The sequence below is a fragment of the Bos grunniens genome, chromosome 1 (genome assembly GCF_055505025.1).
Source record: "Bos grunniens cultivar Pamir isolate PY7600 chromosome 1, Bosgru_T2T1.0, whole genome shotgun sequence".
In the NCBI taxonomy this organism is placed as follows: Eukaryota; Metazoa; Chordata; class Mammalia; order Artiodactyla; family Bovidae; genus Bos; species Bos grunniens.
In genome coordinates, this window is record NC_141165.1 from 27912301 (window position 1) to 27929996 (window position 17696).

General features: G+C 44.3%; 1 protein-coding gene and 1 non-coding gene across 2 annotated transcripts in view; one reads left to right on the forward strand and one right to left on the reverse strand.

Annotated features, from left to right (window-relative positions):
- Nucleotides 1-4482: 4482 nt before the first annotated feature.
- Nucleotides 4483-17696, reverse strand: part of RBP2 (retinol binding protein 2) — a 31484-nt gene continuing 18270 nt past the window's right edge. The window contains exons 3-5 of the mRNA XM_086369429.1: nt 14669-14847; nt 6243-6344; nt 4483-4732 (exon numbers count right to left, since the gene is read on the reverse strand). Coding sequence (XP_086225555.1) covers nt 4682-4732; nt 6243-6344; nt 14669-14847 — 332 coding nt within the window. The 3' untranslated portion in view covers nt 4483-4681. The remainder of the gene's footprint in view (nt 4733-6242; nt 6345-14668; nt 14848-17696) is intronic.
- LOC147379193 (small nucleolar RNA SNORA33) lies at nt 10446-10574 on the forward strand. Its single transcript, XR_015135405.1, has one exon. It is a non-coding gene; the product is annotated as a small nucleolar RNA SNORA33 (small nucleolar RNA).

The window sequence follows — 17696 nt, forward strand, 5'->3', positions numbered from 1 at the left end:
GTGCTCACCTGGGGAGCTTATAACAATGCACATTTCTGGACTGTGCCTGAGACCTTGGAGCCAGAATCTTGAAAGGGAGGGGCAGGAATCTGTGTTTCTAATCAAAGTCTTCCTGGTGATCTTTACTTTGGAGGACTATAGTCAGAATCTTAGGGTTAAAGCTTTTAGAAAGCAAATAATTTTAATGAAGGGGATCACTTATTATATATGTACATATAAATATGTGGAATTGGGATGGAGAATGTGTATACATACATGTGTGTGTTAGTCATTCAGTCGTGTCTGATTCTTTGTGACTCCATGGATTGTAGCCCGCCAGGTTCCTCTGCCCATGGGATTTTCCAGGCAATAATACTGGAGTGGGTTGGGGTTGCCATTCTCTTCTCCAGGGGATCTTCCTGACTCAGGGATTGAACCTGGGTCTCCTGCATTGCAGGCAGATTCTTTACCATCTGAGCTGCCAGGGAAGTTCATATATCTATATACATCTGTATATTTATACACACATATTTGTCCCTTAGTATTCATGGGATTGATTCCAGGCCACCCATGGAAACAAAAATTTGGAAATGCTTATATCCCTTATATGAAATGTCATAATACAGTTGACTCTCCACATCTGCAGGTTTTGAATCCATGAATCCAGCCAACCACTGGTCTAAGTTTGGATAATAGTGATATTGGCTGTTGTTTCAGTCAATTGCCAAGATCTTACTCAATCCTGACTACTCCTCATGAATCACAGTCCATATTCCTCACTTTGCTGATAGACAGAGGTTCAGAGAGGAGAAGTAACTGCCAGACTGTCACACAGCTACAGGGAGATGGGGCAGGATTTGATCCAAGGGCTGACATGTAAGTCCACACTGAGCCACTTGGCAGCGCTGCTCATTTGTGAGCTGAGGTTTTCATGTGACAAGTTCTCTTTAACTTTCAAGATTCAGCTCCCAGGTTTACAGTTAACCCCAGCCTTATAGTTAACCCCAGCCTTATAACAACTTTGAAGGCTGGGGTCCTGAAAGTCTGGGAATCTTTCCCACCAGCGTAACCCCTTCCACTCTGTCCCCAGACAGCCTTGTCAGTACCAGGGCGAGGCAATCCTGTCATGATTTGGTTTTCAAACAGGCTGAAAGAACAGAAACAAGAGGCAGGCAACTTCCTCTACCTCACTCACAGTGAGTGCAGGACTGGGCGACTAGCCAAGGTCCCAAATATTTCCCCTGGCTTTAATATAGGCACCTCTAGGGACTTCCCTGGTGGTGCAGTGGTTGAGACTCCATACTCCAATACAGGGGACATGGGTTTGATCCCTGCTCAGGGAACTAAGATCCCACATGCTGCATGGTGTGGCCAAATAAAGTTAAAGCATAAATAAATAAAATCATAAAACATAGATAAAATGGGTACCTCTCATTTGACCATTTCTGATGAGTTCAGATGCATTTTAGTTGAAAAAGAATGATCAGTAGCATGAATACTGCCACAGCAAGTCTTTCACACCATATGTAAAGTAATTCAGTTACTCTCCATTTGCAGGAAAAAAAATTTACTGAGAAAATCCCACTTGGGAAATGAGGGTTTTAAATGAAGTCATTTGTCCTCTCTCATTGAGTGCAGATGTACAGTGTTTCCAAAACACCCTGTGGACAGGAAACACGGCAGGGTGAAGGGAATGCTGGGGTTTAAGGTCAAGCTTCTTGGCTGAAGGCCTTTGCAGGGCTTTAAAGACACTAATTCTCACTCTGCATTCCCAAGAAGAGGATGTAGTTCTCCGCAGTTCTGAAGTTCATTTGACCACGAAGATTTGCACAGAATCTTGGGGGGCTACCATTCCCTAGAATACACTTTGCAGAAACTAGGATCAAGAATTACTAATAAATATAAGTAATATATAAGTAATTCTCAACCATGGGGAGAACTCCCACCTCCCCTGGGTCCCCAGCCAGCGTGAAGCTCCATGGGTCACTTCCTTGGACATCACATGGCTTTGGGGGAGCACAGATTGCCAGCAGGCCCATGTCACAGCCTCCTGTCACAAGGGCTTGAGCCAAGACTGACCCTGGGTCACTCAGGCAGCTGGCAGCCTTTCTCTCCATCCCCAAACCCATTTAGGATGTTTGGGATCAATGATCATTCAAATCATACCAGAGTGTGCTAACACTACCTGCTACCCCTCCTGGCATGAGCCTACTTTTCAAAGGCAAGGCTTGTCTGATTGTGAGATCCTCATTACTGAGGAGTGAGGAGATGCCTTCCCAGGACCCCACGAATGATCCACCTTAAATCCATCCCTGTTAACTACTCTGCTGTTTCAGGTGCACTATTCCACTTGTGTACCGCTCAGAGTAACGAACCTAATGTTCTGGAAGCACCGGAGGCCTTGGAGGAGCTGACCTCTTGCTACTTAGCATCCACTCATCTGGACCCCTGGGGTTGTGGAGGGAGTAACTCTACATAACGACTAGAGCTAGGAGAGCCCTTACACATTCCAGGTCCTGTTCCAAGCAATCTGTTTGTATTAACTTACTTAATCCTCACAGTGACCCATCCCAGTGGAGAAGATGTTATTTTTATCTTCTCCATTTTATGGAGGAGGAAAACAAGGATAGAGAGTCAAATGATCTGCCTATGGTGACCCCGGTAAGAAGTGGCGCAATAGGACCTGAACTCAGGTTACCTCACAGAGCTTCGTGACCTCTCTGCCAGCGTGCTGGTCTGCCTGGAGCTGTAGGGCAAAGGGCTGACCTGAACCAAGAGCAGCTGGTACTGCAGACCTGCAGAGGCTTTTAGAGGTAGTTCCACTCAGGCTCTTCCAGGGAAAGAACAAACTGGAAGGCATATGCTTCTTAAAATAGAATCTTGAAGACATAGATGTGCTATCCAAAGGAATGAATCTCAAATAGGCAATGTCCAAGAATTAATAGGGGCTGCTGTGTTGGTCAGAGAATGTTTCCAGGTAAAACAACCCCACACAGAAACTAACAACAAATAAACAAGGCTAAACTAAACTAAAAACTAGACAATAACCAAAGCTTCACAGAAAACCACCATGTAGCCAATCACTTACGCTTATGAATAAAACTGACAGTTCTAGAAATAAACGGGAATAGACTAAAGGTTTCAAAGAAGAGGAGTGATTTTTGATTTTGGTTTAATACCAGCTTTCAAGGAAGGAAGACTGTGTCTGTTACTGTTACACACTCCTGTTTAAAACCCATCCAGATGTCTTTTTTTTTTTAATGCTCAAAATTCTCCAAGCCAGGCTTCAGCAATATGTGAACTGTGAACTTCCAGATGTTCAAGCTGGTTAGAAAAGGCAGAGGAACCAAAGATCAAATTGCCAACATCTGCTGGATCATCAAAAAAGCAAGAGTTCCAGAAAAACATCTAGTTCTGCTTTATTGACTATGCCAAAGCCTTTGACTGTGTGGATCACAATAAACTGTGGAAAATTCTGAAAGAGATGGGAATACCAGACCACCTGACCTGCCCCTTGAGGAACCTATATGCAGGTCAGGAAGCAATAGTTAGAAGTGGACATGGGACAACAGATTGGTTCCAAATAGGAAAAGGAGTACGTCAAGGCTGTATATTGTCACCCTGATTATTTAACTTCTATGCAGAGTACATCATGAGAAACGCTGGGCTGGAAGAAGCACAAGCTGGAATCAAGATTGCTGGGAGAAATATCAATAACCTCAGATATGCAGATGACACCACCCTTATGGCAGAAAGTGAAGAAGAACTAAAGAGCCTCTTGATGAAAGTGAAAGTGGAGAGTGAAAAAGTTGGCTTAAAGCTCAACATTCAGAAAACTAAGATCATGGCATCCAGTCCCATCACTTCATGGCAAATAGATGAGGAAACATTGGAAACCTGTGGCTGATTTTATGTTTTTGGGCTCCAAAATTACTGCAGATGGTGATTGCAGCCATGAAATTAAAAGATGCTTACTCCTTGGAAGGAAAGTTATGACCAACCTAGACAGCATATTAAAAACCAGAGACGTTACTTTACCAACAAAGGTCCATCTAGTCAAGGTTATGGTTTTTCCAGTAGTCAAGTATGAATGTGAGAGTTGGACTGTGAAGAAAGCTGAATGCCGAAGAATTGATGCTTTTGAACTGTGGTGTTGGAGAAGACTCTTGAGAGTCCCTTGGACTGCAAGGAGATCCAACCAGTCCATCCTAAAGGAAATCAGTCCTGGGTGTTCATTGGAAGGACTGATGTTGAAGCTGAAACTCCAATACTTTGGCCACTTGATGCGAAAAGCTGACTCGTTTAAAAAGACCCTGATGCTGGTAAAGATTGAGGGCGGGAAGAGAAGGGGTCGACAGAGGATGAGATGGTTGGATGGCATCACTGACTCAATGGACATGAGTTTGGGTGAACTCCGGGAGTTGGTGATGGACAGGGAGGCCTGGTGTGCTGTGGTTCATGAGGTTGCAAAGAGTCGGACAAGACTGAGCAACTGAACTGAACTGAAAGAGAAAAAAGGTTTATTCAGGGAGGAAACACACTCCATAGACATAGTGTGGACCATCTCAGAAGTGGGAGAGGCCCAGATATCTTAATAGGCTCTGTCAGGACCAGGGGGGTCCCCATGGCTGCTCCCCAGTGCTGGCAGAGAACCCTTCACGGCGAGCATGGAGTGCATGCTCAGCAGGCCCTCCTCAAACCATCACTTCTTCTTGAACACTTGACGGCATACCTGGTCGCCGCACGTCAGCTCCTGCAACACCAAAAAGCAGGTGAGCGACTAACAAGCCAGGCCTTCCTTCCACCCACCCCCAGCCCTCTGGGTGTCCGAGTCGGAGAGGAGGGGAGCTGGAATAAAGAGAACAGTTAGTCATTCCAGGCAAAGAGCATTTCAGAGACCAAATCAGCTGGCGTGCCCTGCAGGTAGCAGTAATTTGATTTTGACACTTGAATTGAGCTTGAACAGCTATAAAAATGAAAAATGCAAAGAAATTACCCTCTTGGGCGGGATTTCTCCTACTCTCATCATTAAAGCAACATTGCTTAATTTACAAAAGGCAGCAAAGCCACGGTGAAGGGAAGGATCTGAAAGGGGAGTGTTTGGAAGGCCTGGTGAGGGGTTTTCTGGCCTCTGGTAGGTTGGGCTGTAGAGGGACTCCTCCAGGCCTGCTTGCGTAAAATAGATGCTGCCTTTCATCTGGACAGAGGGAGTCCCCACGCCTTACCCACATCTCATGACCCTTTGAGGGGAGAGGAAAAACACAAGTGTGGGACAACTACAAAAATCTTTCCAGTTGACAATGAATCCATTGTCTTAGCCACAGGGACCACCAGGGTTTGTACTACAATTAAAAAAATCTATCATCCAAACCAGAGCACGTAGGGAAAACCATCGATGGAAAACATGGTGACTCCCTCCCATTCATCACTGGTTGACATTGTCTCTGAAATAAAGATCTCAGGTGAGGCAAGACTGGCTCTGAAGGACACCCTGTGACCTGAATACTGACGCTGGAGGCAGGTATCTGCCTGACTCTACAGGTGAATGAATGAACGAGTGAAGAGCCATCCACTGAATGAGTCATTCAGTTAACAAATGAGTGACTGAATGCATGAAGGAGTGAAAGATTTTTCACTCTTTGAATGTTGGATGCATCAATTTTAAAGACTGAAGTGTGAAAAATTAAGCTATCTAGACAGGCGTAATTTATTTAAGGAAATCAGCAATCGTTCCAACTGCTCTGTTCTGGTGCCAAATTAACATAAAATATTTTGGGATCAGGTGGATGTACCTTAGGATGGGAGGGGAGTGCCTGTCATCTACAGGCAGTTCCCAGGCCCAGCGGCCCGCAGTACAACTTGTCCCCACGACATCCCACCCCTATGGTGACCCCGCTCCTCCGAGGCTCACATCACTGAGGCCTGGTCTCAGCCTCCTCCAGGGCCTCTTAATTCTGTGCCTCACATTTCTCCCTAGCTGGTCTTTAACAGACTCTCTACATTTCTCCTTGGATTTCAGCTTCCTAACTCAGCATTTTGAACTTTCCTTTTAATTGCAGCCATTCACAGAAATAGCCATATAGAGTTCCTCCTGGAGTCCCCTGAGCCAGAAAGGAATGACTTTCTAACTGTATGACCACACTTGTTTGGCTGGTGCTTAGGGGAGGAGGGAGGGCCATTTTTCTTGTCAAAGTGCATGGCGAGGTGAACCAGCAGTTGACAAAAGCAGAGTAGAGGGGAGCTAGGTGGACCCTGAGACTTACCAGATACAGCTTGTCCCCCTCAACCCACTGCTTCCAGCCTCGGTTCTCCTTTTCCCCCTTCTGCACGCACACAAGGGCATCACCTTCCCAGACGACCAGAGTCTGCAATGAGAGGTTTCCAGGCAAAATCAAACACATGGTCTTGATGGGGACTGAACGCATGTAACCCGCAGCTGTAGACCCTGCAGCCACTCTCGGGTGCCTGTTTGGCTCCAGGGCAGAGCCCTCAAGCCACAGCCATGCCAGCATCACCCTCCCTACCCCGCCCCAGACTCCTTTCCACACACACTCTTCATTCCAGCCAGACCGGCTAATCATGGCTAGTTCTGTTCTCTTGGAAAGATTTCTATTCCTCCATTTTACCATATGGTAAAGACAGTATTCTAGATCAGTGGGGGAAAATGATGATGAATTTAACTATGCTGCCATGTAAATTTTCTGGGAGGGAAAAATACCCCAGTGTCAACAGATACATAACAAACTGGGAAAAGTAGTTGTAACTCATATCAGACAAAGACCTGATTTCCTTATACGCAAAGTGAAAGTGAAAGTTGCTCAGTCATGTCTGACTCTTTGTGACCCTGTGGACTATACAGTCCATGGAATTCTCTAGGCCAGAATACTGGAGTGGGTAGCCTTTCCCTTCTCCAAGGGATCTTCCCACCCCAGGGATTGAACCCAGGTCTCCCGCATTGTGGGCAGATTCTTTACCAGCTGAGCCACAAGGGAAGCCCTCCTATAAATCAATGAGGCGAAGATCATTAATCTAATAGGAAATTCAACACAGGACACCAAACCAACAACTTATAAGGAGAAAAAAAAACACCCTAAGAGCCTATTATACAGAGTGAAGTAAGTCAGAAAGATGAAAATAAATATCATATGTTAACACACACACACACACACACACACACTCACACACACACACAGGAATCTGGGAAGATGGTGCTGATGAACCTATTTGGAGGGCAGCAGTGGAGACGGAGATGTAAAGAACAGACTTGTAGACATAGGAGGGGAAGGAGAGGGTGCGACAGACTGAGAGTAGCATGGAAACATACATCACCATGTGTAAAATAGATAATCAGTGGGAGTTTGGCTGTGTTTTGCAGGGAGCTCAAACCCGGTGATCTGTGACAACCGGAAGGGTTGAGATGGAGTGGGAAATGGGAGGGAGGTTCAGGAAAGAGGTGATATATGTTTACCTCTGGCTGATTCATGTTGATCTATGGTAGAAACCAACACAATATTGTAAAGCAATTGTCCTCCAATTAAAAATAAATAAATTTAAAGTACAGGCAAAAAAAACAAAACCAAAACCAAAACCACCCTAGCAGGTGGCTTTTAAACATAAAAAACATATTCAACCTCACTTACAATAAGAGAGATGCACATTTTAAGGTTGTTTGTTTTTCAGATACAATTCATCCTGTGGTCAAAGATCAAAGAGTCTAATAACACATTGAGTTGGAGGGGATGCTGAGAAACATGGGCCCTCATACAGGGCCAGTGGGTATATAAATCGGTATGAATCTTTTTGAGGGCAATTTTACATTACCTTTGGAAATATAACATTGATCTAGAAATTCTACTTCTGGGAATTCTCCCTGCAGGAAACACATTGGAGGACTGCCCATTGGAGGGCAAGAATAAAGGCAGGGAAACTCCCTAGTTAGCAGGGGGCTGCATGGATCACTCCAAAGTTAACCTTGTCATCCAGAACCAGGAGGTGGACTTTCCCTTGGTCTTGGGTTTTCTCCAGGCAGCCCTGCTGACCAATTAGCACAGAGAAGGTAGCAGAGATGCAGAGCTTGTGATGGACAACCTGGCTGAGTTGACCAGCGGGTTGGAGATGCCACAAAAGGCTCCAACCTCTTATTAAATTTATATATTTACCAAGTTCACATCCCGCCCCACTTCTCCTCCTTCTTTTCCCTCTTTACCTGTCTTATTACTTGCCTAAGGACAGTCTGTGCTATCCCTAAGTGGTCCTCCAAGCCACCCACCTCTGTGCCCACATTAGGCTTGCACATGAAGTGATGATATCATTCCCATCCAGGCAGTGGTGGTGTGTAGGTACTGCCATTCTTCAAGGATGACCCTGATGTGAGCTGGTTTTCTTCCAAGTATGTGCAAACCATATTATACCTCTATGAATGATATTATACTAAGGACCAGACATTTATTTCCCCTCTATCTTGCACACCCAGTTGGTGATAAACAAATCTGTGTGTTTATTTTAATTCACTGTCCTTGCAACTTCAGGTCTATCTTTTTTTTTGGTAGAAATCTGTTTTCTACAGATTGTTAAGTCTATCTATTTCTAAAATAATATTTGACCTTGACCAAATTAAATATTTTATGTACAATTTTATTTCTCCTTATTTGACTCCTCAGCCCATCACAGCATTGTTTGTTACAGCAAAGGCCTGGAAGGCTCATAAATCCCATCAGTGCGCGACTGGTTAAATATAGTGTGGTTCCTCCCTGTTCTGCAGTCCTTGGAAGGAGGAGGCAGTTCTATATTATGGAGAAGCACAATCTCCATAGTGTATAGTTTAAGTTAAAGAAGCAAGGAGGAAGGCCATGTACATGAAAGAAAGAGGGATTGGGGATGCACGCATATGTTTTGAATATGTTCTCTGCAAGGAGGCAAGAAAATCTTTAATAGTGGTTGTCCCTGGGGAAGGAACTGAGGGGCTGGGGGCCAGGATAGGAAGGAATTTCACTTTTTAGTGTTTAATTTTTTGTTTAATGTGTATATATATTAATATTCCCCCAATTAATTTAGCAATAAAATTTTACATGTTTAATAAAGAAAATATATCTCTTCTTCCTTCAGGGCCATCCCAAGCCTCACATTTTTTAATGTCTTAGAGAAACTTAATTCATAGGTTGTTCTTTTTGTCCTTTTGGAAGGAATTTATTATCTGGAATATTCCAGAGATTCCTCCCAAATAGACAAGAAAGGACTCACATCTTCTGTTTGGGCAAGGACAGTGTCTTCTAGTCCCCCAGCCCATATTGTCTTACACACCAAGGACACCTAATGCATGTTGACTGAAGGAATGTCTGTCTCCAATAGACAATAAACTTCATAAAAGAAGAGGCCATGGCAGCTGTTCATTTCTTCAGCCCCAGACTCAGCATAGTCATCAGCATATAGGAGGTCCCTGAGAAGCACTGCTGAATAAGTCTGTGATTAAATGATTTTGTTGAAATGGAATCTTGAGGATAAATCCACATGGGGAAATAAATGAGCATGTGTATATGTTTTTCACTGATAGTTCTTGACAGTGTCTTAGTCATCCCGCCTTCTTGCTTTAGTTCTGGTATCACCGGAGTGTACACGTGTCCATTAACATGGACACTAGATGGTAATTGTCATCTACTTGTCTGTTACTTCAAGAGGCTGTGAGATTTTTGAGGGCAGGAAAGGGGGTCTGATTCATTATTTATCAATAGCTCCCAGGCCTCACAGGTAGTAGGGGTTTAACAAATTTGTGGAAGGAACAAAGGAGAAAAATGTTGGCGCATGAGGGCTTGTCCCAATGTCTTCTTTTAATAACTCATGTTAGGGAACAAGATTAACTAAAAGTTATTCTGACCCCAGAGTAAATTGGTTACTAATGAATTGTGGTAATACCTATAATACTGTAGCTACACTCCTACATGAAGCAAACAATCAGAAGGGAGAAGAAAATGGTTATAGGAACTAAAATGCCACCACTCAATTTGCTTTTAGTTGGTGTCCTTTATCCATGCATTGGAAGAGGCTTTAAAAAGAGATTTAATTGCCTTCACAGATCTTGAGTTTGAGGAGATGGATATAAGAGTGGAAAACCACTGGTTCTGGGCCATGCAGAAGAGGGAGAGTGGTGTTCCATGAAGATGAAGAGGATGACTTGTAGGAAATTAGAAAAGGCAGTTGGCCTCACACTGCAATTTCCCCATCACCGTGTCCAAAGTAAAGTCATTCAGTCATGTACGACTCTTTGGGAACCCATGGACTATAGGCTATGAGGCTCCTCTGTCCATGGAATTTTCCAGGCAACAGTACTGGAGTGGGTTGCCATTTCCTTCTCCAGGGGATCTTCCTGATCCAGGGATTGAACCTGGGTCTCCCACATTGCAGGCAGACACTTTACCATCTGAGCCACCAGGGAAGCCCACAAAGTTAACACCATTAAAAACAGCCCATGATAGCCAGTCAATGAATCTGCTTACCTGAATGTGTTTCTGCAGAAACACGTTTAGAAAAAGCTGGCAAAAGCCATGTTATGAGACTATAAGACACTGAAGTCATTAAGGCCCCTGAAAATGGCCACAAGAAAACAACAATAACAACAACCTTTTGTGGTAAATTAGATACAGGTATTGTGTCAATGTTAAAGAAAAAAATGTGTATATACTAGAAAGAGTAAGAACAAATGATAAAGCAAATGAGGCAAAATGTCAACAATTGGTCACTCTTGATGAAGAGTGTACAGATAGTCTTGGTTATACTCTTGAAACTTCTCTGTAAATTTGAATCACTCCGAAATAAGTTTTATTTAAAGGAAAGTAACAGCTCTTTAAATTATGAGCAGTGAAGGACACTATTAGCATGTTAAAACCCTCCCCAGTACATCTGTTCTCTTCTAAGCGGCAGTTCTGCCTCCTGCCTCCCTAGGTAGGGCCCCTCCTGCAGAGTCGGTTTTCCCTGGGCTCTCATGGGTCCTCTCAAAATCATGACTCTAACCACCATCTTTATATCTGTTTTCCCTTCCATTATTTTTTAATCGAGATATAATTCTGATAAGATAAAATTCAGCCTTTTATAGCATATGATTCAGTCATTTTTAGTATATTCACAGGGTTGTAAGGCCATCTCCACTAATTAAATCTAGAACATTTTCATCAACCCCAAAAGAAACCCAGTGCTATGCTATGCTAAGTCACTTCAGTCGTGTCTGACTCTATGCGACCCCATAGACAGCAGCCCACCAGGCTCCCCTGTCCCTGGGATTCTCCAGGCAAGAACACTGGAGTGGGTTGCCATTTCTTTCTCCAATGCATGAAAGTGAAAAGTGAAAGTGAAGTCGCTCAGTTGTGTCCGACTCTTAGTGACCCCATGGATTGCAGCCTAACAGGCTCCTCCGTCCATGAGATTTTCCAAGCAAGAGTACTGGAGTGGGGTGCCATTGCCTTCTCCAAAGAAACCCAATACCTGTTAGTAATGGCAACCATTAATGTCTCTACAGATTCACCGATTCTGGACATGTCATATAAATGATACAATATGTAGCCTTTTGGCTTTGTCTTCTCACTTAGCATAACAGTTTCCAAGTTCATCCATGTTATAGTATGTGTGAATGCACTTCATTCCTTTATATGGCTGCATGACATTCTGTGGCGTGAACATCAATTACTGCTTCTTAGTTTTATTTTACTTTGGGTAGCTTGTGTATTTTATTTTTTAAAACTTTTTGTTTTATATTAGAGTATAGCCAATTAACAGTGTTGTGATAGTTTCCAGTGGACAGCAGTGGGACTCAGCCATACCTATACATGTATCCATTCTCCCCAAAACTCCCTAGCTTGCGTATTTTTTATGGAGCTTTAAATTCTGAGAAATAAGTAAGTGTAGGAAGCTAGTAATGTATACAACCCACAGGAAGGAAGAAGGCGGTCCCTGAGTCCCTCAGAAAAGAGTCAAATGCATGATCAATGTGGTTTCATCACTCCTGCCCTTGGACATCACAGAACTGGGCCCTGCAGGGCCCTGAAGGGCCTCTGCTGCAACTCTACCCCCAACCTCTCTCCTCCAAACTGCTGGACGAGATTTTCAGAGGGGCTCATGCAAATGACCAAGGAGTTAAGAAAGTGTTGTCCTGGATCCTGGAGATTAAGAGGATGAGGAGTAGAGGAGCACTACACGCAAACGTGCACATGCATACAGAGCAATTTCTGCGTGCACTCGGGTGTGCTATCAAGCGTGAGCAATAGAAATTAATCAGAGACTTAGACTCACCCACTTTCTCCCCTCCCTCTTCAGCTAAAGGTTGTAGTTAGGTTACAAGAAGAAGGTAGTGCTGAGGGCACCTGCTCTGTGTTGTATTTCTCATGGGAACAGCCCATGCTGGAGGCTGGGAAAACTGTCTGGGTACTTCTCAGCCCCTCCCCATTGTGTGTGTGTGTGTGTGTGTGTGTTATGTATGTTTATCAGCCCTGGGTTTTTGCTGCAGGCAAAACATCAACCAGAAGTGAGAAAGGAGAATTATCTCTCTCTGCAGGGCTAAGAGCTGATCTGGGAGAGAGGATGGATGGCTCTCAGAGGGGACAGTGTGCGGAAGGGAGAGGCAGAAGGGTAGGCATAATCAGATGGAGTCCTTTAAGAGTCATGAAGGATCAAAAGGACATGATCTATTTCAGCAAAAGTGAGTTCTTCAACATCAAAGGTGATAAAAGAATGAGTCAGAGGACAGGCCTGCTTTTCAACAGCCCACACCCAAAACTGAGAAGTGAGGGGAAAATGAATCATTTAGAACTGATTAGGTTAGAACAGCAGAGGGATGCAAAAATCCTGAGACAAATCTTCCTATCAGTTCTGGTGTCTGATGATTTGGCCTTGCAGCTACACAGTTCAGAAAAACCTTGAAGATCCAGCAAACCCTGGGGGAGTGATTCCACAAGGACTGAGCTTCGGGTCTCCTGCCAAGACTGCTCTGATGGAAACATTTCCAAAGTGCTTTCCATTTCCCACTTTTCTTCAGCAGGGGCATTAAACGCCATTCAACCCAGACTCAATGGCTGAGATGATCAATGTCTCAGGACAACTTGATTGAGAAATAAAATATTGCTTTTTTGGCTTTAGAGTCGTCCTCAGAGAATGATGACCTCTTTTCCTCCACATGCCAGGAGAGGAGCCAGAGCTCTGGGGGAAGAGTTGAGATCTGCAACTTTGAAGGAGCTCCTGGAAGCACCAGAGTGGGACTCTGGGGTGAGAGGTGCTTACAGGGAAAGGGGAAGCACAGGCTGGTGGGTCCTGCTTCCTTGTGACCCTCCAAGAGGCTGGCTCTCTGTGGAGGTGAGAGCATGGATAACTGGGCACAGGAGCCTTAGTCCAGCTCTCCTCAGCTTGGGAGTCAAGAGAGAGGTCCTGGTGGCCGCATTGGCAGAGAGGGAGTGGGTACCATGAGGCTTCAAGCTGCCCACTCCTGTATGAACTGCACGGGCTTGTGCTGGACTGTGCAATCTCAGGGCACTTGTATGATGCTAAGATTTGGGTGTGGGCATCCTTAAATTGGATTTTTCCTTATTTGTGTTTGTTGGGACTACCCACATGCAATTAGATTTGGAAAACCAAAGACGTTCACACTGATTGTGAGTGTGGACATGACTGAGATTGGATTTCTCCCCATTTGTGTTTGTTGGGACTACCCAGGTAATTGCATTTGGAAAACCAAAGACATTCACACTGAGCATGAGCGTGGACAGTACAAGAGTCAGTCACTGGGCTGTGATACCATGAGGTGACACAGGAGGAGAGAAGGACCTGCTGTTGGCCTCATGTTCCCCACCACCACCCCACTTCTCCCTGCTACTACCAATTTCTGCCTTATTCCTGAAGGCCCCTTGGGTGAGGGCCTGCCTCTTCTGCAGACTCCAGTTCTCAGGCTTGGAGATCACTTCCCACTCTGCACTCAGTCGTCTGCTTGCCTTAGGTGCCTCCCTATATTCAAACAGTTTAAGCAGCTGGAAGTCTGCCTTCTGACGCACAGAGGGTTTCCTTGATTATGTCCTGCAAGTTAAGGTGAGGCTGAGACTGAAAATGCAAACTTGACAGAGATTTCTCTGAGTTACTAGGATTGGAGAAAGCCTGACTTCATCTAGTCTACTGATTTTTGGGTGTGGTTTGCATTGCAATTTTCTAAAAGATAAATAGATAAATCAGTTGGGATCATCGAAAATGGAGATATTTCATGTAAGAACATATGAATGCTCAACAGCTCCTGAAAAGAATAAAAACTCTAGCAACATGAGGGCTTCATCCTCTATGGCAATGCTTGGCTGCTGCTGAGGAGGGCTGCCCTGTGATGAAGCTATGCTGTTTATTTGGCACCATTATCATCCTTCCCTATGTCTCCCCCTGGCCCTCTTCCCTTTGCCTTCTAGGCCCATGTCAGTCTATGAGTCAGTCTCTTACTCTGGATACTTGAGAGGTCAGTATCCTTTAATCTCTCCTTGGCTTATAAGCTTTGTTCAGAGGCCAGCCTGCTTCTTCCCACTAAACTTTCAGTACTTGCTTATCCAGCATCATTGAGTCCATCCTGGTGCCACTCTCCTGATGCCTCCAGGTTGTTTCAGTCATTGTTCCCTTGTAAAGCCAAAACCCAGCCCCTGCACCAAGAGCACGCCAGTGAAACCTCTAGCCCAGTCAGTACCTTAACTTTCCGGTCGTCCAGGCCCTTTGTATGCTCTTCAAACTCCACCCCAACTGTGAAATCCACATTATAGTTACGGAATGTGCTCTTGGTTTGCGTCTTGAACTTATCGCCATCTTGCTCAATGATCTTCGTCTGAGTCAGATGGAGGGCGATCTTGCGGGTGGCAAAATCAATATCTGTTGGCACAAGGAGTTGTGGAGGTTATGAGGTGCTCAGCCAGACTCATTTCTTTAACAAGGCCAAGGACTTAAGACCAGAGGTGCAGATCTCAGGCTGGCCACATTTCTTCGCTTAAGTGGGAAGCAAGAGCTGTATTGTATACGGCCAGTCCAGGCATCTCAGCCAACTGTCAGGAAACCCAGGGTCTCTGCGCATCTACTTGGGAGCCTTGATGGGAACAGGAGATAGCAGGCAGGGTTCACCCCTGAGTTGCAACTCCCCAGGGTGTGTGTGTGCACACGTATACACACACATACATACATATATACAACGTGGACACACCCCTCCCCCACAGGAGCTCCCTTCTATCTACTGACATATTGGTTTCCTCCCAAGAGTCTGCTGAACAGAAGTCTTTGTGGTTTAAAAAAGACTGTTTAAAAGCAACCAGTCTAGATCCTGGGTAAAGACAGAACTTCCGTTCATGCTCTCCAAAAGGAAGCATACATACAAATGTCCATTCTATAGCAGCTTTAGGAGGCTGTTGTGCCTTAGTCATGGCCCCTAGCGCAGCTTAAACATGCATCAGACACTTAACCAACACTTGCTCAGAGCTTTCTTTTGTTGTCTTTAAGGAAAAGATGAATAATTTTTTATATTTTTATTACAAAAAATTCCAAACAAACCGAAGTAGAGGGGAGAGTACAAGGAACTCAGCACACTCACCATGCAGTGTTCACTACTGTCCAGTTTTTGTTGCAGCTACTCCATTTACACCTTTTCTTTGCCTTGATATTTTAAAGAAAATCTTATTCATTTCCTAGACACTATTTGTAAGCAAAAGGGAGCATGTCCTTTAATAGTGTATTTCATTTCCTAAGCTTTTCATTTTACAGCGAGAATCTAAGTGCTGAGCCCACCTCCTGCTAACCTCTGTACATAAAATGGCACCCAAGCCAAAATGTTACTGGCCTGTGAAAATGATGTAGAAACAGAGGCTAATACAAGAACTGTTACATTCATATCCTTGTTACAAATGTTATTAAGTTTTCAGTCTCTAGCCAAATCATATTTGATATTTGACCTTAATGCCTGTGAATTTTCTTGCTTCCCTGGTGGCTCAGATGGTAAAGAAGCTGCCTGCAATGCAGGAGACCGGAGTTTGACCCCTGTAAGGAAGATCCCCTGGAGAAGGGAATAGCAACCCTCTTCAGTATTCTTGCCTGGAGAATCCTGGTGGACAGAGGAGTCTGGTGGGCTATAGTCCATGGGGTTTCAAAGAGTCAGACTGCAAAGAGGTCAGGTTGCAAAGAGACATGACTGAGCAACAAACACACACGCTGTGAATTCTCCAGAATCTTTGGATGTCGATCTAAATCTTTAATTTTTTTTTTTTTTAGAGACAGTTTACCTAGATGATTTCAAAACACACTGAGATTGATTCTCTCATAACCCAAGGTAATAATGACTTCAAGAATAAGAACAGTTCAAATTCACTGAGTGCTGTTTCTTTGAGAATTCCAGTCCCATCTCTATGGTTGTAGGTGATTAAACTTCACATTGTGTACTATCTGCTGGGGGATAAACACTATTGTGCCCAAGAGTGAGACCAGTAGTTATCAACACTTCATGGAGTAACTTTCAGTTTAGAGAATGAACAGCTCCAGTGGTTGCATCCCGACTCTTTCTGCTATCCTTCCCTGTATAGCAGCGATTCATTTCCCTGAAGTGAAGCATCACTTCACTCACCTTCTTCTCCCATTTCCTTTCTGACCCGTTTCTTTCTGAATCCCTCTTTGGTCACTACCACTTTCTCTTTCACAAAGGACCAAGAAGAGGTCCAAGCTGGATGCCTGGACCACAGTAGAATCCAGGAAGGATCTCAACTGCATGGTCTTTGGGGTCCTAAATAATATAAAGTCAGCTTTTATCATAAGGGGCTTCCCTGGTGGCTCAGATGGTAAAGAATTCGCCTGCAATGCAGGAGATTTGGGTTTGATTCCTGGGTTGGGAAGACCCCCTGGAGAAGGGAATGGCTACTTGCTCCAGTATTCTTGCCTGGAGAATCCCATGGATGAGTCTGGTGGGCTACAACCATGGGTTTGCAAAGAGTCAGACACGACTGAGCAACAAACACTTTAATCATAAGGGAATAATTTCAAGTTATGTTAGGCAACCCAGATGGTAAAAGGATTACATACCATAAATTGAAGAGACCAAAAGGTTCAAGTTGCCCTAAGCTGGTACATGAATGCCAGCTCCTTGCTCAACTACTGTTCATTATTAATACTATTTGTTGAGAACTTGCCACATATAAGAATTCACTGATGGAACCCAAAACTGACTGCCCATCTGCATCACCTGGGAAGATGTAAAAAGTATAGATTTCTGAGCCTCATCTCAGACCCTGAACCTCTGGACAATTTTAGACCTTAGATTTCCTTAGGGGGCTGCTTTTTGGGGAAAGACTTCAATTGTTTAAGAAATTTGAAAGCTGCTGTTTAAGCATGAGGTAGGGAAAGTCAAGGCTGGGCCCGAGAACAGGCTCCTCATGCATAGGTATTATGCAGAAGGCAAGCCATCTCCTTGTTCTGCACTTAATGAGGCCATGATGGAGGAATGGCACTCAAGACAAAAACTTTGTAGCATCTGAGCAAGGGACTCTGACATGAAAACCGTGGAGCAGGCTCAATAAAAATGTACAGACTGCAGATGATTGGATGAAAGACAAATCAGCCATGGCAGCCTCCTCATTCTTGTGATGGAGAGGATTTCTTCACCCAACACAGGTGCAGAGAGGATGTCAAGTCGTCCTCTAATAACCCTGGCCACATTGTAATATCATCATAATATGATTAGCATTGCG